Genomic DNA, 25,647 nt, shown 5'->3' with positions numbered 1-25,647 from the left:
CATGTTTTTGGTAAGACTACGGCAGAGCCAGTAGTGCCTCTCAAGCTAAGGGCAAGGTCTGTGTGCCAGTGACAGGTGCACTGAATTTTTGTTTTATGAACATGAAGAGACATTTTACAAAACTAATAATATGTAGCTTTTGGTAGTATCAGCATTTCTGTGGTGGTTTGATGGAAACTAGATGGCCAGCTAAATTAGTAGATGTTCCAAAAGAGCATTTCTGGTTTGACTTTCACTGAACCATCTCTGTTTGGCTTCCACCCTTGCAAAGAACAGGAGCTTCTCAGCTTGGTGCTGGGTACTATGTGCTGCTGTACGTGACTTTGCTTCCATCTGGTTTTGCAGAGTCTGTCCCAGTAACCATGTTTTATCTTTTTAAAAGAAACCACTAGGAGCAGTTTGCAAAAAAAGTTGTGGATATGTGGCTGTTACTGTAAAGTGGTAGTTTGGAAAGTAGGCAATTAATGAGGAAAGATAAAGATAACTGAAAAAGCATAGCAAATATATTTCAAGACAGTAAGAAATATTTTAATATCTGTGTAACAAAATAGATTTCATCAATGGTGTTTATATTGTTGAGAGGTTTAAAAAAACCCTCTAACTGATTGCTAATAACTATACTGAGAGTTAAAACATTTCTTGTGGTTGGGGAGAAGCTGGATGATGTACTCTCCTTTATGAGGATATCTTAATACTTTGTTGCAGTGGTAACAAGGGAGGGTGTTAAAACACAAGATAACATTTTAAAGTCTTTGAAACTTGAGCAAGATTGGAACCTGTTTGTATAAAACAAATTGGCAAAACAGCTTTCTCAATCCTGGCTGCTGATGTGTAATAAATCTGGGAAGACTGAAGGAGTTCCAGAAGTTTGGGAAAACACAAATGTTGTCACAGTGTTTTAAAACAGAGTGGGAGTACATAACCAACAGGCAGTTGAGACTAACCTCTGTCCAGAGCAAGATCTGGGGAAGCTGGTGCATTTGTAAATTGGTGTCAAATTAAAGAAAGAACATGCTTAGTGATCCCTGTGCTCTGATGGAAAGCAGATCACGTCCGAAAAGTCTTCAGATTGTGGTTTTTAATGAGATTCTTGTCCTGGTTGCCAGAAGTAGCTGCGTTGACATCATATACCTGCATCCTGACTAAGTTCCCTGCTGTTGACCAAATGCTGCTGCTCCCGGGAGGCAGTAGAGGCTCTGCTTCAGGAGCAGGAGCGTGTTGGGTCTCCGGGGCAGGTCCTGGGCAGGGCGGTGAAGGCAGGTCCTCATTGCCTTGGGCAGGGTCTGATCTCTGGAATATCCTTCATGCTCTGCTAGGGTCCCTCACCACTGCTGGTAGCTGGTGGGCTCTGAACTGTGAAACACCCTCCTGAGCAGTTTTGGTGGTATCTGGTCCTTATTTGCTGTTAGTGTAACCAGTCCCTTCCCTCTCTGTGTTAAGGTAGCAGTATCTCAGTTTCCATTTTGCTGGTCAGTACTACATTGAATGAGTTGATTTAAAAAGTGCCACTTGATACCTTTCAAAAATAGTTACCGGTGGGAATGTGATCCACACAGTCTCTAAACAGAGAGCCATGGAATAGTGTGCCAGCCATGTTCTGGTATCAGCAGGGGACAAACTCAGTTATTCCCGAGTTTGCCCATGAAGAAGCTGGTGGGAGTTGTAGCAAAATCTGACCAGAGCTGTCCCACTGCCCGGACAGAGCCTTGGTCTCATGAGTAGTGGCTTGGGAGAAAATAATAAGTAACTTAATACTGAAATTTGCCTTCACTGAAGAGGTTGATGGAGCCAGGCTGGTTTAGTCAGGACAAGAGAAGGCTTTGGGATACCTAAGGGCAGATTATTAAAACAACAGAAAGAGAGATGTGTATCAGGAGGGTTGACAGTGATCACTGACTGAAATAACAGGAGGTTCTGCCTTGGCATAAGGAAGGCTGAGGTTTTCCCTTTGCAGACAGTCAAGCAGTGGAAGAGGTTGTCCAGAGAGATGGGGGAGTTTCCATCACTGGAGGTTTTTAAGACCCAGCTGGACAAAGTCCTGTGCAGGCTTCTCTGAAATTGGTGCTAACCCTGTTTTGAGCAGGAGGTGGGATTAGATACTCTCCTGAGGATCTCTTCCAGCCCAAATAATTCTGTGACTCAGTAACCTGATCTTCTTCTGAATGCAAGTTTGAGTACAGTTAAGTAAAAGGTTATGGGGGAGCCCCTTGAGAATGGGGAGGGAGGAAGGTGGTTTAGATTGAGTGCTCTTAATACTCCATCTGTCATCTGTGTGGTTAACATGTCGTATATATGATTGCTATGTGAGACTCTCGCAGTGGAAGATTGTAGGTCTTGAGAGGACTATTGCTAACTTGTAGCTGATACGTTTTGAGGATAGTTTTTAAAAAAAAGTAAGCAACCTCCTCAAAAGCTGGAGAGAAATGCCAGTATAAGGAATAGAGTGAAAATGTCACTGTGCCAGGTGCTCCCTGGTGCCTCTTCTGCATGGCAAGGAAGCTCTGGTAAGGGACAGTGATCATTGCTGCCTGGGCAAGAAGAAGGACAATTGGAATTTGCATGTCTTCTGTTCTCCTGCCATTTCTGCCCTCCCTGCATTATCTGATATACAGAAACAGTGGGACTGGAGGCTGCTCCTCAGTTGAGGGAGGGCTTGCTGGAGTGCACGAGTCTCCCCTTGCCCCTGCTGCTGGGTTTAGGGTTCCTGTGTTCATGTCCTGTGTAGAGTTGGGACGTGCCTGGCAGGTCTGGGTTGTGGGAAGTACCTCCAGGTCCCTTAGTTGAGGTAAGCAGAGAGCACCCTTGCCTCAGGGTTGGTGGGGAAGGGTATCTATGTTTTTGGATTAGCCTAGCCAAGAACCACCAGTTATTAGTAAAATGAATTGCATTTCCTTATCTTTGGCTTTGCCTCTCTAATGGCTTCTGATTTTGGCCTGGTTACTTTGATGGATTAAATTACATGTCCATTTATCCCTAAGTCTGGTCTTGTGACAGAAGTGCTCTGTGCAGTTTCACAATCCAAGGACACCCCACTCCTGTGGGACTGGCCAACAGGCCATGGGAAAATGCTGGAGGATTTGTGGGTCTCTTAACTCTTTTGTAAAAACACCAGCACATCACTCTAGGTTGTAGGTAAGGCACTCCTCATGTTTGAGTCAATGGGCTGAGCCTTCTCCTGGTGTTAAATGGCTGTCATGGGTGACTGGAATTCTGTTTTTCTCCTAAAATGTAGCAAGGGTGAGGTGTCACTTTTTTCATAATAGCCCTATTAGATGCTTGGCCACAACATGGAAAACAAGGTTCAAACCCTCCTCAGCCTCAGGGCAGTCCTGTTGCCCACCCCTCAAGAGGATGACCACAAAGTAACTCAGTGTTCCCATTCTTCTGCCACTGCCTCATACCCAGCTCTGTGGTGTCCCTGTCCCCACCCCATGTGCCACTCCCACAAGTTGTGGTCCCTTTCTTAGTCCCATGTGTTCTTCTTTTATGTCTCTTGCGGTGTCAAGTCTCTTAATACCACCTCAGAGATCATGCTGGAGCCTATTCCTGTCTCACTTTTGCTGTTGCTGTGTCTTCTCAACATGCATCTTGATTAACCCTTTCACCTAAAATCTAGTTGCTTTTATCTGTTCAGCTGTGTTGCTGCTCTGGACATTAGTTTGTGGTGTCACTGTTCCTCCTCCATGTCCTCCACCACATTTCTAACATTGCCATGGGTTTTTCCTCTTTCTGGCCATTTCCCTTGGTGCCTGTATCCAAGATCTCCTGTTGCAGCTTCATGCTTTGTTCTGGGATCTTGCTGGGCCTGCCCAGCTCCCCTGTTACTGTCTAGTGTGTTGGTTTTTGGTGTCACTGTTCGCACTTGGTTTGTCCATGTGCCACCCATGTGGCATGCAGAGACCTCTCCCAGTGCTGCCTGGTTGACAGAATCTAGGGATGACCATAGAGACCACACTCTGAGTTCACTGAAGGGAAAACTTGTTGCCTTTTTGCATGGCTCCTGCACACATGGCATGGCTGTCCTGATACTGGTCCCATCTGTTCACCCTTCAGCACCTCTGCTGGAGTTGGTGGCCCTCTTCACAGGCCAGCAGCCCTGCTCTGTTTTTTCCAGTCTTATGTCAGTTGGCTTCGTTAGAAGATACTGCCTTGCCTTAAGACTGTTATTGTTGTCCCTGCACACTCTTAGCATGATGCTAGCGGAGTTGCAAAGGCAGAATCTTTGTTAATAGTAAATAGAAATCTATAAGGAGGAGACAACTAGGGCTTCAAAGCCCTCTTAAAAAACCAAAATTGATACCAACAGCAAGAAGTATTTGAATTGTAAACTAAGCAAAACATTTGAAGATGTGATCAGAATCCTTTCTGCTAAGCATTTTCATCAACAAATTCTGTTTGGTCCAAACAGGAGCTGCATGGGCTGTAAGCACATGCTTCAGAGAAGTCTGCTGGATTTGGGATATCTCAGATCAATTCAGAGGCAAAGAGAAGTGCTTCGCTATTGTTCTGGAGCTACAGAAATGGAAATCATGCTTTCCAGCGTTTATTTCTTCAGGTCCCAATTAGTAGCTTTGCTGTTTCCTCCTTGAATTAATTTAGGAATGCTAGGAGATACTGTCCAGTCCTCCTGACCACTCCTGAACCTCTTCTGAAGATACTTTGATTAAGGATAGATCCTCCTGTAATGCGTAGCGCGCATCATACACACAGCTATGAGTCTTGATCACAACTGGAGTTTCTTGGCACAGTGCTGGGCATCTGTAATGGTATTCCTGTAGCAAACCCTACAGTCCTGCTCTGAGGTAATGATCTGTGAAGGAACCAGTTAAAACAAATACCTGTTTCAGTTGGGATCTAGAGAGTCTTGCAAACATGCCAGACCTCCATAATGGATCTCTGGAGGGAGAACAGTACCTGGAGGAGCTCCAAGTCCCACCTTCTTCATGCACATCACTACAGAATAGCTCCCTCCTGCGCCCATGGTGCTTTTGGTTGCAGGCCGGTGCTGTGCTGGGGACAGTGCTGGGTCACAGCGGGCTGGTTCTCCGCGGAGAGATGGATTGGCTTTTTAGACATGGTATCTGCTGGGTATATTGGGAAAAACTGCCCTCTTTTGCATTTCTTAGTGAGTTTTTCAGCAAGTAGATGTTTTTTTTCCACTCTCACAATGATTGTAACAGGACTTTATTCTCCTGCAGCCAGCTGTTAGCAATTAGCAACTTGATCCATTCAGTCCTGAGAACAGAGTTTAACACTTTCTTGCCTCAGTGAGGATGTTGCTAATCCTGTTTTTGCTGGTTTTGGGCTTGTGCTGTAGTTTTGGCACTTTCTGTGTATGTGTGGGCAGGTCAGGAAGAAAGGCGTGAGCACAGCAAGGGACTCTTAATGCAGCTGAAAGAGCTACAAAGATTCAAGTCTACCCAGAAAAAAATCATTAGCAGTTTGTATAGAGGCTTGTATTTAGTAGTATATTCCAGTGTGTTCTAGCACTGAGAAGTGTAGAGTTTGGAAATCAAATCTACTACTAGCTGAGATTTAGACTCAGCAGAAATCAACATCAGTAGTTCTTCAAACAGCAATTTCCAGCTGTATGAGCTCCTGAGCAGAGCTGAGGCTTATCTAAATGATGAGATGTGTGAAAAACACTCTTGGTGACCTTGCTCAAGAGAACAACAGCTTCTGTAGAGCACTAGAAGATGAGAAATTACATTGTTTGTTCCCTGTGTGCAGCATCTCTCCTGGGACTGCCAAACATGCGCTTTGGTGGTTTAGGACAAGTGTGGCAGGAAGAGCAAGCCCAGCACAGCCTGAACCCAGCTGCTGGGGTCCCCGCATAGGGCTGAACTGCTGTAAATCCTTATTCACTGCCACATACAAAGGTGAGGATTTGTCTTGCCAAACTGTGGCCACCTGGGAGTGATGAGGCTGGTCCAGGTCAGCCATTTAGGTTCCCTCCATCATCAGTGGACGTAGTCACATCTCAAAGATTCATCCTGCTCACCTTGGACGCTTTTTAGGCAAGGGCCAAATTCAAAGCCAGCTTTCATCGGCACATTGCTGCAGACAGGGGAACTCTCAAGCTAGCACTGAAGGTTTCCTTGTCTTTCCCGGAGAGCAGGCTGGTCTTTATGGTCACATCTTCCAGTTTTGGCTTGCAGTTCCCCCAGGCCACACAATTTTTGCTTGACCTGCTGAGCTCCATGTTCCCATCAAGTCCTGCAAAGCCCTTGGTTCACAGAGTGCTGGCTGCAGCAGGGTGGGACACAGACAATCTGTGCTGCCCCAGCCCATACCTTTCCTCCAGCACTGGACACTGGCTAAGTGGCAGGAGCTGATGCAGTGCTTGGGCATCTCTGTGTGACTCCTTATCTTCATCCCATTCCCTCTTCCATCGTGTTATCTTTTACATTCTGATCACTGTATTCAAGAGGTTAAGTGATGTGACTGGCTATGTGATGATACAAAAGGTGATTTAGAACATGGTGTGAGCTTTGTATAAAGCAAATGGGCACTTGAATTATGGTGTTTGGGCTGTATCTGGTTGGTTGAGATAATGTTGCTGTTTGTTACACATCACATTATTATATTGCTGTGACATTGGTGGCTGTTGTTATGACTTGCACGTCATTTTGAGAGGATGACAAGCTTAGCACCACTACTCTTTTGTCAAAAGACAAAATTCTTTTGCCAAGACTCAGTACTTTTCACTTGAGGCAGTAGCTGATCCAAGCTGGGCTGTGAGCTCTGCTGATGGCAGAGAATGGGTGCTCCTTCATCCCTGTGCTCTGCTGCAAGCATCTGCCTCCCTGCTGTTGGATCCCTCTTTGGGCTTTTGGATCAAATGGGAAGCCAAGGCATTTGAACACTTGCAGTTCAAATGTCTGGGGTTGTTCTCATGTTTGTTTTTTTCTTCAGCAGCAGGCTCTGGTCCTCACCTAGCCATGTAAGATTGCTATTTCAGTGCCCTCTGGCCACCTTTTCCCTTAACACTGGCAAAGTTGGAGGGAGATCTGAGGGTGTGTTTTGGTGGGAGCTAGCCTGTGGCTTTACAGATGCCTGACCCTCTCCCTGTTTTCCAGGCTCTGTTCCTAGGCCCTGCTGGGGTGATGAGGGTGTGGAGTGTATGTGTGCTCACCTGCTGCCATCTGAGGGCTCCAGTACAGCTGGCAGCTTTTAAACATCCATCTGAGAAGTCACCTGAGTGATGTCTCCAAGCTGCTGTTCTGCCAGAGTCTCCTCAGCAACTTGCAGCTCTGTTCAGTGGCTGGTCCAGTGTGGGGGGCATGGGGCAAGGACCCTCTCTAGTCCAGGCTGTGCCCACATAGCCCAGCTGATCTGGGCAGACTCCTGGGTCATGATCAGGGCACCCCATATACCACCAGACAGCTCTCTGTTGTGTTTCTCATCCGCTCCTCCAGGAACGTGGTTAAAGTTAAAGCCTTCATGTACATGACACTTTCTCATGTCCTGTGGGAGGACAGTCTCTAGTGCTGAACTCCACAGTTCCTTTTGCAAGTCCTGCCTGGGGAGCCTCCAGAGCACCCTAAGCAAATCACCTGCATAGATTAACACCCACTTCAAATTCTGCTGCAAAAATGTCTTTACAAAATCACCCTCTGCATGGCTACAGGAAGTCTCTGCTCTGTGGTACTTGCAGTCTGTCATGGGGTGGTGGGAATTGGTGTGTTTTTCATCTGAGATCACTGCCCTCCATTTTGGGGGAAAGGATGACCATGTAGCTTGGTCAGAACCTTTTTTCTGATTGCTAGACCTTCCTGCTGAGAGATGGGCTGCGTTTTCACTCCAGTGCTTTGCTTTTGCATACTCACCACCTGAGATGCCACAAAATCACAGAACCTTGTGGTCACCTTCCTCCCAGCCTTGCCCAGGGTGCTCACATGGAGCACAAGAGGTGGCTGAAGCGGGAGGGGTCCTGGCAATTTTAAGGTCTTTTTTGTTTTGCTTGCATTGTTGCATGGCTGGGCATGACACAGCTGGGCAGCATCCACTGATCATTAGTTTCCCCTCCTGCGTGCGTGTTTGGCTCTTTTCCCAAGAAGGCCCTTACTTGTTTTTCAGGCTCAGAGCCATCTTTTCTGACGGAATCCAGCAGGGACAATGGCCAGTAGCAAATCCTTAGGAAAGAGAATAAAAACAGGGCAAGCCTCAGTGATTCTAACCCTGGTTTAGCTTCTGGGCGTCTAGCAATCTGCGTCTGGGGGATTTCCTGAGCCAAAGGTTTTACCTTTGGATTTAAGAAGCTGGGGTGTATCTTTGTTGTGAATATATTGTGAAGATTGTTTTGGTATCCATGGCAACTCATGGCTGTAACTTGTACAATTTAATTACGTTGGGTGGAAAAAATACAGCCTTTTGTTACAGATCTTTGAGCTAATGGCATCTGATGCTCTTGCATGTATGCACTAGTGTAGTGATGGTCCCTTTTTTATCATCTTTTCCTTTACTAACAAATCCTATTCAATTTTGCCTTTTTTACTACCACTCTGAGGATTCTTGAGCAAACACCCTCTGGTCCTGGCAACTTCTCATTTATTGATTTGTTCTGTTTTCTTTTCCTCTGACATTTCAATATGAGACAGAGCCTCTAACCTTCCTTCTGTAAATCTGTCTTCCAGGATGGGAACCTCCTGAGGCTCTTTGTAGGACACAAAGAATTCACATAACTGCTGATATGACCTTGTGTTGCTTTAGGTGTTATCATGGCTTTCCACTGAAATTGCCAGTGTTTAAGCCCTTTGCTATTTTCCTGTTTCCAAACAGGAAATTAAGTGTGCTTGCATGTGAGTGCACATGCTCTTTTGGCAGCAATATGGACATGTAGGGAGAGATTATTTTCACCTTGTTTTAGACATTTATCTTAAGGTTGTGTGACAAGTTCCAGAGTGCCCCCTTGGCTACTTCATGTAGACATCTGGTGCTGATAGAGGTGTGCATTGGGTGGATAAGCCCTGCTTGGGGAGCCTGCTTGGACTGTCCAGGTTCATTGTCGATGCAGCTTCAATACTTGTTAATATAATAAGGAAAGTGAAGAATGGATGGGGGAGAGATTCCTTTGCATTGGACTTGTTTAAGAGCAGTTAAGAGAGTATGTCCGCATAGTAGTCATGGCAGCTGAGTTCCTAAAAGCTGAACTATATTGATAACTTTAGAGGTGGTATGGGTAGTCAGGCAATTATTAGTTCTTTGCTAAGCCTCTGATCAGGGCATGGCTGAGAGAGTAGGGTTGAAGTCAAGTCACTCTTGAGGGCATGGAAGATTGCCCAACCCATCACGAGGCAATGCCAGTATACAAAGTCTGCAGCACAGAGAAGTTCTGTCTTTGGAGGACTCTTATCTTCTCTCTTTGCTTTGTCTTTCAGAAATGTAGATGGCAGCTGCTGTCTTTGAAGGACTCGCACCCATCTGACCCTGCGCAGCGCCTCCGATTGCTACCATGATCTTCTGCATGCTGCTGTTGGCCTCACTGCCTGAGCTGTCTAGCCCCGAAGTCAACCCTGGTAGGGAGCTGCCAGGCTGGGAGGGGAGACTGACCTCCCACCCTTCATCTGTTTGTTCTCAGCCTTTCTTTGCCTCTCATGTTGAATGCATATGAATGTAATGAATGCATATAAATGTAATCACTAATGTAGTTCCTGAATGTCCTCCTCTGGACTGAGAAATCCAGTCTTCCTTGACAGCTGTGCTGGAGTGGGACACCTCTCCTGACAGTCCCAGGAGGGCTCAGGCGCATGGATATGCTCCTCTTTATGCCCACCCAGAGGGTCAGTGTTCTCAGGAGGCCTGTCTTGAGCTCTGATTATCCCTTCATAACTTTAACCATGTGGCCTGCAGAACAAACCTGGCTCTAGACTGGCTTGGAGATACTGTGCTCACTGTGGAAAGCAAATTATCTGTTAGCAAAGCATAAGCCACAGCTCTCCAGCCAGCAAGAGGGATTCTGGAGAGAGAAGTGTGGAAGGAAAGGTAGAAAACCCATCCTAACTTTGTGCCAGATAGGAGACAGGGATATGAGCCTATGAGTCCCTGTGGAGGGCATGACCTCTTATCCTACAGGATTTGGCAAGTTATAATCATGATGGAGATGAGTTAAGATAATTTGCAATATATTGCAGAAATCCCTGTAGTGAGGTGGTTTGAGCTGGAGACAATCTGTGAAATAAATGAGTCTAATCCTTTTCCAGCTTGGCTGAAGGTGTGGTGAGGCAGCCTGAGGGCCTTCATTTGCTCTGCTGGTTCTGACTCTGTCCTGGAGCCTTTGGCTGTGTCTGGCTCTGACCCTGCTCTGGCCTGTGGATCTTTGCAGAGGTTTGAGGTTGTGCTGTAACCAGCCAGAGCTGAAGCGAGCCCTGTGGGGGAACTCAGCAGGCACTCCTGGGCCCCCCTGTCACTCTCTCTTGTTCTGGTGGCTAAAACCTAGTGGAAGAAGAGGGAGGATGGGAGCTAGAGGGTCAGTCATGCAGATTCCTTCTGGTGGTGGTAAGCATAGAATTTGGTACACCCAAAGGTGCAGGAATAGTTTCCCCCCCACCAGATCCTGAGCACAGGGCTGTGGTCCCACAACTCCTGCAGTAATCTCTTCCACCAAGAAGTGTGTAGGTTTGCTCACACTTCTCAGTTCTGCCTGTGACTTCCTCAAGCAACTTTTCATTCCCAGCTCCCACCGCTGCTCAGCTGCCTCTCTGGGGGCCATGTCCTGTTCTCACCCAGACTCCAGCACACCCATAGCCCAGCTGATGCTCCTCAGCTGCAATGCCTACAGGCTCCACTGATTATCTTGTCCTCCTGATCTGCTCCAGGAGTGGTCTGAAGCACCTCCTGCATTGCCTTCTAAATCAAAGGGGCTTGAGGATCATCTGTGGATGATTTCAGACCTATGTGGGAAGGATCCTCTGGAGTCCTTCTGCCCAGCATCAGTTGTCATCACAGAGGTGAGCTGTGACATTCTTCTGAGCCTCAGTGTATCCTGTCTGCCTGGCAGGTGAGTGTGTCCCTGAGTTGTGTAGTAAAGGGTCAGGGATATCTGAGCAGGAGTCCTGGTGGCACCTTAACAGAACCCAAGGATGGCTTTCCTCAAGAGTACGCATGTTTTGGCGAGAGCCTCATGCTCCTTGTTTTGGTGAAAGCCACAGCCACATGTAGATTGCATCCCTTGATGTCAGGGACATTCTGGCATCCGTCTGCCAGCCCTGGTTTTGTGAATAAATGAGTTTTGTTAAGGACTGCAGTAAGTCCTGGTCTCCCAGAGTCCTTCCCAACTAGCTAGCTCTCCATTTGGCATTGCCGTAGGGTGTGCACTTGACCTTTAAATAAGGTGTGACCAGACAGGACTCCCACTTTAGAATCACAAAAACACTTGCTGCTTTCAGATGATAACCCTACACTTCTGGAAAATCTTCAGATATTTACCCATAGTTCAGCAACATACTGGCTTTCCAGCAATAAATCAGATTGTACTGGTCTGTGGTGGGACAGGTAGGAGTGAAGACAGTTGAGACTAGTTTGTGTTACTGAACTTACTGTTCAGTATCAGAGCAGGGTTAGAGCTCTTGGTTGTCTTTCAGCAGCCATAGTTGTCATGCCTGATCCCGATCAGACATCCCAGTTGCCTCCCAGTGAATTCTTCTGTAAACAGGCCTCTTAAGAAACCTCAGGCATATGAATGACTGTTTGGGGTGAGACCAGAGGCCCATCCAGCTTGATGTCCTGACTCCAGCAGGGTCCCATCCTGTCAGGTCCTGGCAGAGTGCCCAGATGTGAGAGCACACAGCAATGCTTTATCCCAGGTATGCTCTCTGCTCACTGCAGTCTGCTGCTTAGGAGCTTTCTGAGCTAGCCCTTGGGTATTTGCTCGTGGTAGCTGTGAGTGTCTAGCTGATTTTTGAACCCATGTGAACCTTTGGCATTTGGAGTGTTTAATAGATTAAGGATGCATATGTTGTTTTTGAACTCTGCTACCTGATCTTTTGATGCCTCCTAGTTCTTGTATTTTGAGAGACAGTGAGTAATTGTTCAGGATATAAATGATCTTTGTCATACTTCACTAATCTCTTTTATAACGATGGAGGCTGTTGATCTTTCCTTTTGCATCATCTATGTTGCTTTCTCTGCCTTTTGATGGGAGAAAGAAAGACAGAAAAAGAGCTCTGTTCCATATCTGACTGGCATCTGACCATGAATACGGACAGTGGTGTAATGGTGTTTTGTAGTTTTTGTGTGTATTCCCATAATTGCTTTTTTCTGGTATCATCAGCAAACATTATCACCTCACCATCCATCTCCTTTACAAGATTATTTAGGAATACATAGAACATCACACATTTGTTGATACTGTGCCTGAGAACAGCTGCAGCCAAACCTATTGGGACCACCTCTGTTTGCAAACATTTCTACACTGGAATCGGTCAGGCAGTTATTTGTCTGGTGGTTATTTATTCTCTGTGGTGGTAACAACAAGGTGGGTTTCATGCCTCTGTCTTTTCTTGTAGCTTCTGAACCCAGTGAACAGCTGTATCCAGGTTTGGTACAAGGGTAGCAGTCCTGAGATACAGAAAGGAGGAAGACACTCAAGGCAGTGCTCTTGCTGGAGGAGGCAGTGAGGGTGTCAGCCAACACATGTGCCACTCGGGAGTGACTGGAGCATGTGCTGGCACTTGCCTGTGTCACTGCAGACAGGGCAGGAGCTTGGGCTGTTATGGTGGGGCTGCTGTGAGCTCAGAGGGCAAAGATCAAAAATCTATATGGAAGTTCCTTTTTTTCTGGGACTTGTCATTGAGTATGCTTTTTGGTTTTTAATTGTTTCATGATTTAATCCCATTTAACTTTTTAATCTATTGATGTCAGTCTGACAAAAATATCTTGCTTGCCTGTTTTGAATACTGAGCCTTAATGAATACATTAAGATTCTGAGTTTTCTGAAACATCTCTAATATTCCAAGACACGTTTAAAAGCTTGTGTCAGGGGAGAGAACTTGGCCAGCTTGGATTTATAAGCTACATCTGCAGAGTCTTTGGTGTACTGAGCTGTATTGAGCTTGTATTGCTCTGTGCCTGGAACCAGTTGTGTCTGTACTTCCTGGAGGCACCAAGTTTGAGAATCTTCTAATGCCTGGGGAGAAATGCTTGTCCCACTTGAGGCTGGAGGCAGGGAACAGACCAGGATGGGGCAGTGTGGGCACTCAGGAGCTTGTGCTCAAATGTAAGCTCTAACCTGCAGTGACATGACAGAGCAGATGCTTCCATAAGCAAGTCTAGTCATCTGTAATAGAAGATGTTTAACTTCTCACTTGTTATTGGACTAATGAAAAGAATAATTGTTCCTATTTGAATGTAAGTCAAGCATCCAGTTTATTCCAGAAGAAGAAGAAAAATCTTTAACAAATGCTTCCTTTTTGTCACATAATTTTTCATTACAAAATAAGTCCATGCAACCAATAACACTAGTATGGTTTTGGATTTTATGTTCTTAAAATGTTTCTTTGTAAAGTTTTTGCCTTGCCAGGACTCTGCTGAATGATACTAACTGGGAGTGCATTTCATTACTTATAATTTCAGTTTATGGTAATTATGTTTAATCCTTTTTATTTGCATCCTTTATTTTATCATTACCTTGTTTATTCCCTAGACATGATAGCATTTTGATTAAACTTGTCTGGCAATTTAGAAATAATTAGTACTGATATATTTTTTTTAATTGCTTGTGTTCCCTTTGTCAGCTATATGCCGCTACCCTTTGGGTATGCATGAAGGGACAATACGAGATGAAGACATCACTGCTTCCAGCCAGTGGTACGATTCCACAGGACCCCAGTATGCACGGTAGGTTAATCTCTGGCAAAAAATCTAATACTTTGTCTTCTAGATATCCAGTATGTGATTGAGGAAGAAGTTCCCTCACCCTTAAAGAAACCTGTTTAACTTGTTTGCTGCTTCTGTATTAAATCTAATTAGTGCATAGTGAAAGACCAAAAGGCAGTGGTCATAGTCACAACGTGTAATATAGGAAATTCTGATTGAATATTAAGAGAAAAAAAATGCTTTCCCATGAGAATGAACCCAGAGAAGTGGTGATGTCTCAGTGTTGGGAGACTTTCAGGATTTGGCTGTACAAGGCCTTGAGCAACACTGTTGCTTTGGAGTTAGCCCTGCTGTGAGCAGGAAATTGGACTAGAGGCTTTCAGAGGTTGCTTCCGACCCTCATCTTCTTGTAGTTCTGTGAATAAATCTCTAATGGATTTGTGACTTACAGGTCAGGTAGGGACAGTGCCCCTGGGAGTCTTGTAGAGTGCTTTAAATAATAGGAAATCATTTATGAGGATGAACTTTTCAACAGCATCCTATTGAGGAAATGGGCTGTGTCCACTTTAACTCAAAAGCCTGGAAACTGCAGAGTTAAGGAATTGTTAAAAAGCAGCTAAAGAATTTTCTTCAGTGTCAAGTAGTACTACTATAGTCTCTCTCATAAGCTTGGTTTTTCACTTTTTTGTCATTTCATTTTGCTCAAAGCTACTAACATGATTTACAAAATACTTCCAAATATAAGTTTCCTTAGAATTGTTGATAATGATATCAAACATTCCTACAGCTTTGGTGCCAGTTAGATATGAGTTCCAGGTTAACTGTGATACTTGCATTTTTATGGTGAATTTAGGCAGTCCAAAATGATAAAATTCTGTGCTTGACTTCTTTTTTTTTTTTTTTCAGTCTGTAGTAGAGCAAAGATGTTAAGTGTTGTGTGTTTTAATGAAGTTTGAACAAGCCTGGGGACCTGAAAGCTGGGAGACTTGTTTTATCTCCAGTTCTGTGAATACTTCAGGCATCATTTACCTTCTGTTACCATCACCTCTTTGTCAGGGCAGCTGGATGTCCACAGGGCAAGACATGGAAGTCAGCTAGAGGGTGCCTTCATTTTGTTAGAGGTTATAGGTTGTCCTGTGTAGATGTCTGTCCCAGTCATTTCACAGTCGCCCTTCCTGCTTTTCTAATAGCTTCTCTTACTTGTCACTTCACCATAAGAAAGTCTTGCACAAACAGCTGACCAACCTGAGATAAAAATCTTCTCTAGCCTATGCCTTGACCTTCAGTGTCTCCTTCTGGGTGCTGTCTTTCTTGATGGAAGGGGGTTGGGACTCACCAATCCCATCAGTTAGAGACGAGGGGATAGCTGTCTGAAAGACAAGGGCACTTCAAGGGCTTGCTGTTTGCTAAGAAATCCCTGTGGCTAAAAAGCCCACGTGGTGGTGGTGTGTCTGGATAAATTTTTCACATTGCAAACTCACCACCTTGTGGCTGGCAGGGCCTACAGAAGCCTAGGTAAGGCAGGGCTTCCTCTAGTGGCTCCACCTGCTGATTGCTGCAGCACTCTGCTCGGTGTGCAGTCTTCGAGGATAAAAACCTTAATCTTTGCAGGTGGTGCCACAATGTTCAACTTCGAAGCAGAGACCTTCACACTGTACACCTAGCAGTGTCCTGCACAAGTAACTCTGAAGAGAGTGTGAAAGATGTATTTAGATGACTCAGAATAACTTGTAAATGGGCAGAGCTTTTTTTTCTAAAATGTTTAAGATAGCTCCTCTTTGTGCTTTAGAGCTGTAGGAGATGGTCAAGCAGAGATTCAGGCCTCACTGTATGGGGTTTAGAAGTGAGTATGCACTTTACCAGCAAGGTGCTAAATTACCTACTGAGTAGCTTATTTGTTTCTGATCGATATGAATGTATGTGTCTGGAAAAGAAATTACATCTTAATGAACAGTTAATGAAAAAAACTCTTAAAAGAGTTAATGAAACATATATGAAAGGGAGTTGTTTTGAACAGGGCAAAACTGTCTGCAGGACTCTAAACTGACCATCACCCCAAAGAGGAGAGGTATTTGGTAGCCAGTTGTCAGGTCTCACTTGCTGATTTGGTTTCTTTCTCCCAATTCCCAAAGTTTCAAGGTGTTTCTTCAGTTACTGGGAAGGCTGGATCCTTGGAAGTGACATTTTTTAATGTGTGTGGTTTTCCCCTCAGGTTACAAAGGGAAGAGGGGGATGGAGCCTGGTGTCCGGCTGGCTTGTTGCAACCAGAAGATGTACAGTTCCTTCAAATTGACCTGCACAAGCTCTTTTTCATCACCTTGATTGGGACTCAGGGACGGCATGCCCGTGCCACAGGCAAAGAATTTGCCCGGGCTTACCGACTTGACTATAGCCGCAATGGAGAGCGCTGGATCTCCTGGAAAGATCGTCAGGGCAGGAAGGTGAGTGTAGCAGGAGCTGAATCATGGAGCGTGCCAGCACTCAAGTCATAGAGAACTAAACTGTAGAAGGCACGTCCTCTACATACTGCTTAGTGCCAGACTTCTCTGTCAGGCATTCAGCATCCTCTGCCTTAGTCCTGTGTTTGCTGTGACCTTGGACTATTATTCCTCTGATCTGATCCCCCAAATCATTGCTGTGACTGAAAACTGTGGCTCTTCACTACCTTTCTGTTCATGGTCAAAACATCATGTGAGTGTCCCTCTACTAGCCAGACACTTGCTTCTAAATTGGAAGCTGCAAAGCAGATGCCTGCTTTGTGATTAAAAAAAGGGAGGGGGTGGCTGGGAATGGAAATGAGTTTCTGGATGTCTGATGCCAGTGTGCAATGTAGGGAGCAACGAGGATGAAGGAGTTTAGAGGGTAGGAGAAATGTGCTGAGTACACACATTCAGAGAGGCTTCCCAGCTCACCACAGGTATCTCCTGCTTTCTGCAGACTTGAGCACACAGCTCAGCACTGGCTGTGCTCTGGTCATGGCTTATCCTTAGTTAAACTTCCCCTGGGAAGGAATCCCCTTCTCTCATCTGCAGCTCATCTGACCTGATCACCCTGCCTCAGCCTGGCTTGTGGAGTCTGAAGACCTAAGCCAGACTAGAAAGGTACTGGGTGTGGTGATGTTTTCTTGCACTGGGGGTGCTTTGGAAGTCACAGTGGGGTCTGTATTGCAGTAGTATGTAATAGCTTCTAGCTTGTTAATGAATTATTTGCTCACTCAGACCTTTCATCGGCTATTTGGCTGTTAACATTATCTTGCTTGTCCCTCACATTTTGGTGTGTGCTACAGACACTGTTTGCAGGATGGGAGGGGAAGTTGAAACTCCATGGGGCTGTTCATTGTCAGTACTTTAAGTGAAGTCTGTCTGCATCTTGAGTTACCCCAGAATTCCACTGGTTAGACTGTCCACAAGTAGCTAAGTGCTTTTTGTCTCCCACCCCAGTCCTGTGCAGAGCAGTGTTCTCAGGCACTCAGGACTGTTAGTGTCAGGTGTTTCAGTTTAGTGTGTGTCAGTTTTTGCACGATCTCCCTCTTAAGCCATAATAAGGTAATGAGTGTGTATTCAGCTCTGTATGATATAATTTGAGCCATCATTTATTCTGTTCTGTATATGTGAAAGTCCACATATATTCTGTCAGTATGTGTATGTGTTCCCCATCACATGAGACCAAAAAGTTTTTTCTCCTGGTATCCTTGGAGAAGATGCTCCTGCTGTTCTGGACACATAGTGGGGTGCAATTCCTGCCATTTCAGCTCCTTTGAAAAATGACTTTCCATAAAACATATTTTTCAGAATGTGTCACAGTAAGGGGCAGATTCCATTAGTGAATCTATATTTCAGAAGCATTGCTGTCTGGTCAAATAATTTGGTAACAAAGTCCTGTAAAATCATTCAAACTCTGGAATGAGATGCAAGATCCTGATCGACTTACTTGTATGCATTAGGAAGCCCTCTTCCAGTCCCACAGTTGATAGATGCCCAATCACTGATATTTTCAAGCGTGACTATGTGACCCCCCTCTTGGCATGTCTCTGTCCAAGGGGATCACACAAATGGTTTCAGTCAAACCCCTTCACTGATGGTACTAAGTCTGACATGTAGCACATGCTGCTTCTCACCAGGAAAGTCACCTCCAGCTTTAATTTGCTCAGTGAAGGCAAAGAGTCAGTTTGGTGTCCCCTTGCCTCTGACACCCAATAAGGATGGTCCTCTCCGTTGACACTACTGTTGTATGGTGCAGCGCTGTTAAATCTTGGTCCCTCATCAGTTTCTGGTATCAGTCACCTACAGTTGTTTGTCAGCAGCACCACTTCGTTCTTGCCCTTGGCAGCACTGACATCAGCAGTGGCTGGGTCTGAAAGTAGGTGCTGAGTTTGTTCTATAGGCAGCTGATTCACTTCGGAGTTTTTGGCCCTGAGAAACTGTGTGCTCAATAGCAGCAACCCCACCTTGTGGAGGTGCTGTGTAAAGAGCATCTTCTCTTCTGCTTCTCTTAGAAGAGGTCTGTGCAGGACAGGCAAAACTGCAGCTCTTCCACTGCAGAGCTGGTGTAAAAGTACCTTCTTCTGAGGGGTATGGCTGAAGTCTTCTTTCTCTGTCCATCACTGTGTCCATCTGAGACTTTTTGGCTTGACATATCTGAGACCTCAGATTTCCTGACAAATGGTCAACCTCCAGAGGATCTGTCCAACTTCTGTGATGAAGATGTGAGATATTCTGTCATATGCTGCCTCCTCTTGGGTTTTATCTCCTATCAGCAAGGTGTTGTGGAGCCATCTTAGGTGGCTTCCAGGTCTTCTGTCTTAGGCCATCTAACAGCTGAAAGGGTTAGTTGCTGTCACTTGGTTCCTGAAGACAAGGATTACTTCTGTGTCCCTACTTCATTGGAAGGAATCATGGGTGTTTTTCCTAGGAAGAGAGATATTAGGAGGCCGCAGATTAAAAACCTGTTGAGAAACTGAAGAGGATGAGGAAGTGAGCTTACTTTTTGACTTTCCTTCTGTTTTCTTTGGTCAACTCCTGGGACTGTGAACCTTTGCAGAGCTGTCCAGCCAGGTCCAGGAAACTTTCATAGCCGTCCTGGTGCAGTCCAGTAGACCACCAGATGTGACTGGTTCTTCAGGGAGATGCAGTCCTTTGAGTGGTTTCTTATGGTACAGTACAGTCTTTCACTTCTCAATGGACTCTCCAGCCACACTCACTCTCTGGAGATCTTCCCTGCTGCCATGAAGAGGAAGCCACCTTTCTGCTCCCTTGTTGGCCTCCCTCATCTTTTAAATTGCCTGTTCATTAACAATTGCAATCTATGCAGTCTTTTGGGTAACCTCAGCCTCTATTCATCCTTCCCACCGACAGCATCTTTGAACAGGAGCCCTCACGCTTGTAATTCAGACTTTTCATATCAAAAGTATTCTTATTTTGTTTCCATAAGTCCAAATCCTTTCCAGAAAATCTCTTGGGTACTTTGTGTGCATGCTGGGGGATTGACAGCTTCAGCTGTTTCCACAGACTGACTGTCAAAATAAACAGTGGATTGTTTCTAGAACCGTAGTGAAACTGAGGGGAAGGTGAGGGTGAAAGTCCCTAGCAGGATGGGGTGACTGACAGTGCTCAACACTTCAGTTCAAGACATCTGCTGTGCACCATGGGAATTTTGTTGGCTTATAGAGAAAGGACATCAGGACTCTCCACCAGGTAACTAGTCATGATGGCAAGTGCTCAGTTACATGTTAGGATGTACATGGATACTTGCTTGAAGAAAGGTTATGTGCTAGTAACTGGAGCTCTCTGCAGCATACAGTTCCCATGTACATTCATGTCCCAGCTGCTTTTCTCTCCTCTCTCTGAGTACTGCCTGGTACGGGTCTGCAGCGGGCAGGAGGTGCAATGGCAGCACCCTTCACCCTGTAAGCCACGTACCAGGTAGGAGGAGGGGAGCAGCAGCAGCTAACCCTCTGCAGATACTGCAGGGGACAGCTTCCCCAGTCTCAAATGATAGGGTACAAGTACACCACTGTACAAAGGAGCAGCACAACAGGGAGAAGTTGCTGCTAAGGATCTCTCTTTCTCCAGGTGATCCAAGGCAACATTGATACTTATGACGTGGTCTTGAAAGATCTTCGGCCTCCCATCATTGCACGTTTTATCCGGGTGATTCCTGTGACGGAGATGCCAATGACTGTCTGTATGAGGGTGGAGCTCTATGGCTGTGTCTGGTATGGTAAGTAGCAATTTCCATGCTTGTCACTGGAAAGTAGTCCTTACACAACGCTGACTGGGACTCACCTACGTCCCCACGTATGCAGAGGGAATCCCAGGCCCACGGAACTGCTTCTGTTGGTCTGCATCATAAATAAAAGGATCATATGGACAGAGATGATGGAAGGCTGCTGCTGCTGTATTTCTGAGGTATATGGCCTTCTTTTTTAGATGGTTTGGCATCCTATAGCATCCCTGAAGGAGGGACAATAGCGGCTCCTGGCTTCCCCATCGTTTATCTGAATGACTCGACCTATGATGGCTACCAGGAGCGCAGGTGGGAGAAGTCGTCCTGTTTCCTCTCGGTCACTGTGCAAATTATCTCTTTTTTCCTACTTATCCTGTCACTAGTATCTTGTATCCCAAACACTTCTTTGAGACCTCCAGAGCTGCAGGTTAGCCTACAATTCTCCAGAGCATCTTGACTTTGTTATTCCCAGCCCTTTTGACAGGTTGTTAGTTTCTCTTAAAGGAGGGCATGGGCTCAGGATGCATCAGATTCATTTCCCCCAGCTGACAAAGGCTGGCAGGAAAGAAGTAATTTTTTTGTTATTGGAAGATGTTCCTGCTTCTCTTTAAAGAGAAGACTGTCTCCTTATACAGCTAAGTGCTGTCTTTGTTCATAGCTTCCATATTTATGTGATGTGATGACACAGTCCTGATGTGTCTGATCTAAAGCCCTCATTGCTCTTAGTCTTTAATTGTGCTCATCTTCATTACACTGATTTCTTTGTTGGTTCAGGTATAGCCTTTAACTGTTGTTACTGCAGATTATAAGGTGCTGCTACTCTTCTGTTGCCCCAGATTGGAGTGGGAGAGCTGGCTGGACCTTCTACCTGTGCGGTCCCAGTGTCCCTGGAGCAGATGAAGGTCCTTCCCCTCTTCGTTGCCTTTGTTGCTTCTGCAGTTTGGTATCTGAAATGCATTCTCTAGCAGACTGCATCTTAAACTGTTGCAGGTGGTCTCCAGGGTAAACTGGGCATCTGAGAAAGTGCTCAACACCTGAACTCTAGGCCTGCACTTGATACCTGTGAGCTTCTGGACAGATTTAAGATATTGTTTTTGAAAACAAGGCTCTGATGGACTTGAAACAACTTGGAAAACTGCATCACTCCCTGTGAGAAGCTCTAAGTCAGCAGAGGCACTACTGCCAACGTGATATGAAAAGAAGGTGGCCGATTACTCACTGTAAAGATTTCTTGGGTATGATGCTTTTCCAATTTGGAGTCAAAAAGCCTCAAGTAACTGGATTTTGACAGCTCATTACAAGGTCTGTTAATTTTTCACATCACTGTGATCAGTTAGGGTGGTATGTTACTGAAATTTTGAGGTGTGTCTGGTTTACACAATAGTTGACTCTCATGGAAGGAGAATCCATTAGGAGTCTGTATCTGAAATGTTAACTGGCTGGACTTTCAGACATGTAGTGTGACCAATTTATTTGCTATAAATACAGATTTGAGTGTGTTTCAGTGACTTGAAATCTCAGACAAACTTAGGCATGGCTATTCTCTTGAGGCAGCATATCCCTGCCTGTGCAGGAATGTTCCTAATAAGTGATCTGACAGTGTCTCTTCAGTGACCTGGTGTCATCCATTGACTTAAGGTGCTTTTATTATATGTTCTGTTTCATTTGTCATTAATCTCCTGAAAATGTTGCCTAATTTTTTTTATGATTAAAGGTGACTTTTGTAAACCTATTTGTGTTCTATCATGCTGGAGGTTAAAATAATGGAGTAGAAAGCACATTCTTCATGCTTGTAGGATGTTGCAAGATATCGGGTAACAATGTCTTCATATGTTAGTATCTGATGCTTTCAAACTGCATTGATATAGTAGGAATTGGATATTTAAAAATTAAAAAAAATATGTGCAGAAAGATGTAGGCGTTGCACTTGGTTGTCTAGTACTAGCTTAGGAAGCTAAGTCTGCTGGGGAGTGTCAGGGAGCTACAAAACCCAACGTGCTAAGCAAGGAGTCTTTCAAACTACTTAACCTCTAGGTTATGTGCCTGGCCAGGAAGCAGGAGTCTGTCTCTTCCAGCTGTTAATCCTGTTTTGGAGTTCAAAGGCATGCATATCTGTGCAAATTCCAGTGGCAGAAGGCTCACCTGGAATGGACTTGCAGAGCTTCAGTGTATGTAGCAGCAGCCCAGCCTGGGTTACAAAGTCTGCCTAGAGGCAGCTGAATGAAACAAGTCCAGGGAGCAAGTTCAGGCACTAATACAGCTGAACTGTTTGCACTTTCCCTGCTATAGGACAAGGGACATGCCAGGGATGGCTCCCGGAAGGCAGGTGGGTCCGGAGTGTATCACATCTGGCATCTTCTACTGTGGGACAGTTCTGGAAAACTGTATAGTGGGCTCTGCACTCTCACATAGGAAGTAGAATGAGGCGGGGCCCTGGGTGAAGAGTCTGGTCAGCCTTGGAAATGGAGCCGATAACACTCTCCTCTTGCACAAGGAGCAATGCTAGAAATGATCCCAGTTAGAACTGTCTGGGGCTGGGTGAGCTGCCCATGGTCTCACTGTTTTCTTTCCTGCTTTTCTGTGCCTTCCTGCAAAACTTTGCCCGCTGGTTCCCCCAGGACAGGACGGAGCAGTGTTCCTCCCATGCAGCTCCATGGTGAAATGCTGCAATTAAAGCTCTGTTTGGAGAGCGTACAGTGTCATTTTCTGTAGTTTCAGTTTCGCTCTTAAGAGACTCTGCTTGTAGCTTGGCTTTGCTGTCAGTGCTTGATATCAATGCAAAAACTTCTGCCTTTTCCCAAGTGGGGAAAGATTTTTAAAAGCCCAGCCTGAGCAAAGTAAAGGTGATGTTGCATAAGAACAGGGAATGAGTTCTTGTCCAGGATGGGTTAGGAGTAAATAAAGTAATGTTTTCCTGATGCCAGTTGAAGGACCCATGTGCTTTCACATTTGAGCTCTCTTGGCTGGTATTCTGCCTAATGGTTGGCTCTTTCTTGCTAGGCACTTGTACGGCGGCCTGGGCCAGCTGACAGACGGCGTGCTGGGACTGGACGACTTCACACAGAGCCACCAGTACCGCGTGTGGCCGGGCTACGACTATGTTGGCTGGAAGAATGAGAGCTTCAGCACGGGCTCTGTTGAAATGGAGTTCCAGTTTGACCGACCACGGAATTTCACCTCCATGAAGGTAGTCAGCGTTGTCCCTCTCCAGCAACCTCGGGCAGGCTTTGGGTCTGGGTGCTTCCAAACTGCCCCTTTGGGTCCTCTTCCCAAAGCAGGAGGTGCCTGACAGCAGAGTCCACCACAGGAGGATTTGAGCAGATGTCCCAAGTTTGCCATTGTAGAAAGGTGAAGCAGGGGAGCACTTGCCTTTCCAGAGCTCAGACACTCTCTTTCAGTATTTGGCTTCAAGAGATAAAAAGCAGACACCTGAAGCAGTGGTTAGGCAGCTGAGATGGGTTTAAGATGTAGGCTACTTACTGTCTAGGGGCTGTCTGACGCTTGAGGTAAAGGAATGTGGTTGTGCTTCCATTTTGACCAAAAATTGCTCTGGATGCCTCAGTCAGTGCTTGCGCTGTGAGAAATTACTTAAACACATAGGAAAAGGATGAGCTGAACTATGAGTCTGTAGTAAACAGCAGAATCTTTTAAAAGGATTGGTGGCTTTTCTTGTAGATATTTCAGATGAAGGAGAACCCACCACATCCTTAAGTAAATTGTTTTGGTGGTTACTTACCCTAGTTTTATTTTGTCTATTTTTAACTTCCAACCATTGGCTCTTAGCCTGCTTTTGCTGGCAAAAATAAGAATCCTGCCTTCTGAGAAATTTTCCTGCTTCTACACTGTGATTAAACCACTCTCTTAATCTTTACTTTAGTAAACTAAGTTGGCTGAACTTCTCAGTGCCTTCCCTCTGAGATCCAGGGTAATTTTTGTAGCTGTTTTCCAGTCCTTTCTTTCTTTGCCAGTACTCTTTTGGAGGTATAGAAACTGGAACTGGATGAAGGCTTTCCATCAAACTGCATAAAAGAATGGTACCAATTTCATGCTTTTGGATGATTCTTCTTTGTTTATGTATCTTGTGATCATATTAGTCCTCCTAGCCAATGGACAGGGAGCCAGTGATCATTAGGACATTGGTATCCTGCTAAAAGTCAGTTCAAAGTTGTTGGCATCGAGCATAAAAATCCAGTGCAGAAAGCATCACTTTACATTTGTTCCGAGTTCACTATCCTGAAATGAGTCAGTCCTGAAAACCACAGATTATTTTAGGAAACTTTGATTTTTATTTTTTTTATTTTCTTCCCATTTAATTGATTTTATTGCCAGTAATTCTGCTGTCTCCTTTAGAATTGCCAAAGGTAGCAAATAACCTTGAGCTAGGAATACATTCTTCTTAGAAAAAAGCCTAGAGGACAATTTGTGCCTTAAAATTTACAAGACTTACTAGTTGACAATTTTTAATCAAATTAATATCATTCATGAGTTCATACTATGCTAACAGAGGTCAGATGTTATAATGAGCAAATCAAACGCCTTACCAAAGTCTGTCATGTAAACACAGCCATCCTGATCAACCGAACACAAGCTCATAAAAATAGCTGCTTCATCTAGTAATTAATGATAAAGTTGTATTGATTAGCATAAGTTATTCTTCATTACTTATTGAATGTTGCCTGTTCCAGCTTTGCATTTTTGTACAGGCTAGATGGTCTGTAAATACTTCATGTCTTCATACCTGTTAGCTTTATTCCAGTCTTCTCAACATCCCCAGTATCCAAGAAAGTATTAAAAATAAATGTTAGTAAATACTGCAGCTGCATTGCAAATTACTTAGGCTTGCATATTACAAAATTGGACTTTAGTAGGTGGTGTTTGAAATGGGAACTATCTCTGTATCAGTCCAAGATGTGAACATAGCCAGCTCGTGTCCAAATACGGCACAAAGGGGATATTGCAGGCATCAGGCTGTCCTGCTTGTTATGGATGACTATCTCTCCTTATTGAATAATGTCATCTCAGCTTCATCTGTTCCTAATTATATGCAAATACCCTTCTTTTGTCTTTTTACTGCTCATCAGGCCTGTCATCCTCATTACTGCTTCACTGCTGTTCACTGCAAGACCTTGCAGAAGCCAAGCAATTAATCGGGTTCAAAGCTGCACTTAGTTTGGAAACTGTTGTTGTCGCAGTTGCTAATACTCCACAGCCATTAGGAAATAATTTCTAGAGTTGCTAGGGAGGGTCAGACCACCATGGCTATGGAAATGGAGTAGACTGAAGGGATACTGAAGACTTTAAGAGTCACCTTATTCTTTCTGGTTCCTGGTTGCTGGCCACAGTGCCAAGATGCTGTGGTCCAGAGTTTCATGACTGCATGGCAGAACTTTTACTGTCATGTTTGTTTAAAAAGGTGCAGGCAAGATTTGTACCAAAACCAGACAGTGGCACGGCATAAAGGATCCTTATAAGCCTTGTCCCTCTTTGTGAAGCCTTCTTCCTGGGGAGTGCTGGAGGCCTGGGAGAGTGCCAGGTGTTTGATGTTGAGGGGTCTGCAGTGCTGCAACCCAGGAAGGTGGAGATGTCACTCTTATGCTGGAGCCTCTT

General features: G+C 45.1%; 1 protein-coding gene across 7 annotated transcripts in view; it reads left to right on the top strand.

The window, feature by feature from the left end:
• Positions 1–25,647, top strand: part of LOC141968697 (discoidin domain-containing receptor 2-like) — a 61,584-nt gene that overhangs the window by 19,054 nt on the left and 16,883 nt on the right. For all 7 annotated transcript variants that reach the window (XM_074923695.1, XM_074923697.1, XM_074923699.1 and 4 more), the window contains exons 2-7: positions 9,381–9,518; positions 13,734–13,836; positions 16,028–16,256; positions 19,887–20,034; positions 20,244–20,349; positions 23,041–23,227. In XM_074923695.1, the coding sequence (XP_074779796.1) occupies positions 9,455–9,518; positions 13,734–13,836; positions 16,028–16,256; positions 19,887–20,034; positions 20,244–20,349; positions 23,041–23,227 (837 nt within the window). In that variant the 5' untranslated portion in view covers positions 9,381–9,454. The remainder of the gene's footprint in view (positions 1–9,380; positions 9,519–13,733; positions 13,837–16,027; positions 16,257–19,886; positions 20,035–20,243; positions 20,350–23,040; positions 23,228–25,647) is intronic.

This window comes from Athene noctua, chromosome 20 (genome assembly GCF_965140245.1).
Source record: "Athene noctua chromosome 20, bAthNoc1.hap1.1, whole genome shotgun sequence".
Lineage (NCBI taxonomy): Eukaryota > Metazoa > Chordata > Aves > Strigiformes > Strigidae > Athene > Athene noctua.
Note: the sequence above shows the minus strand (reverse complement) of the source record. Positions and strands in the feature narration are given on the sequence as shown.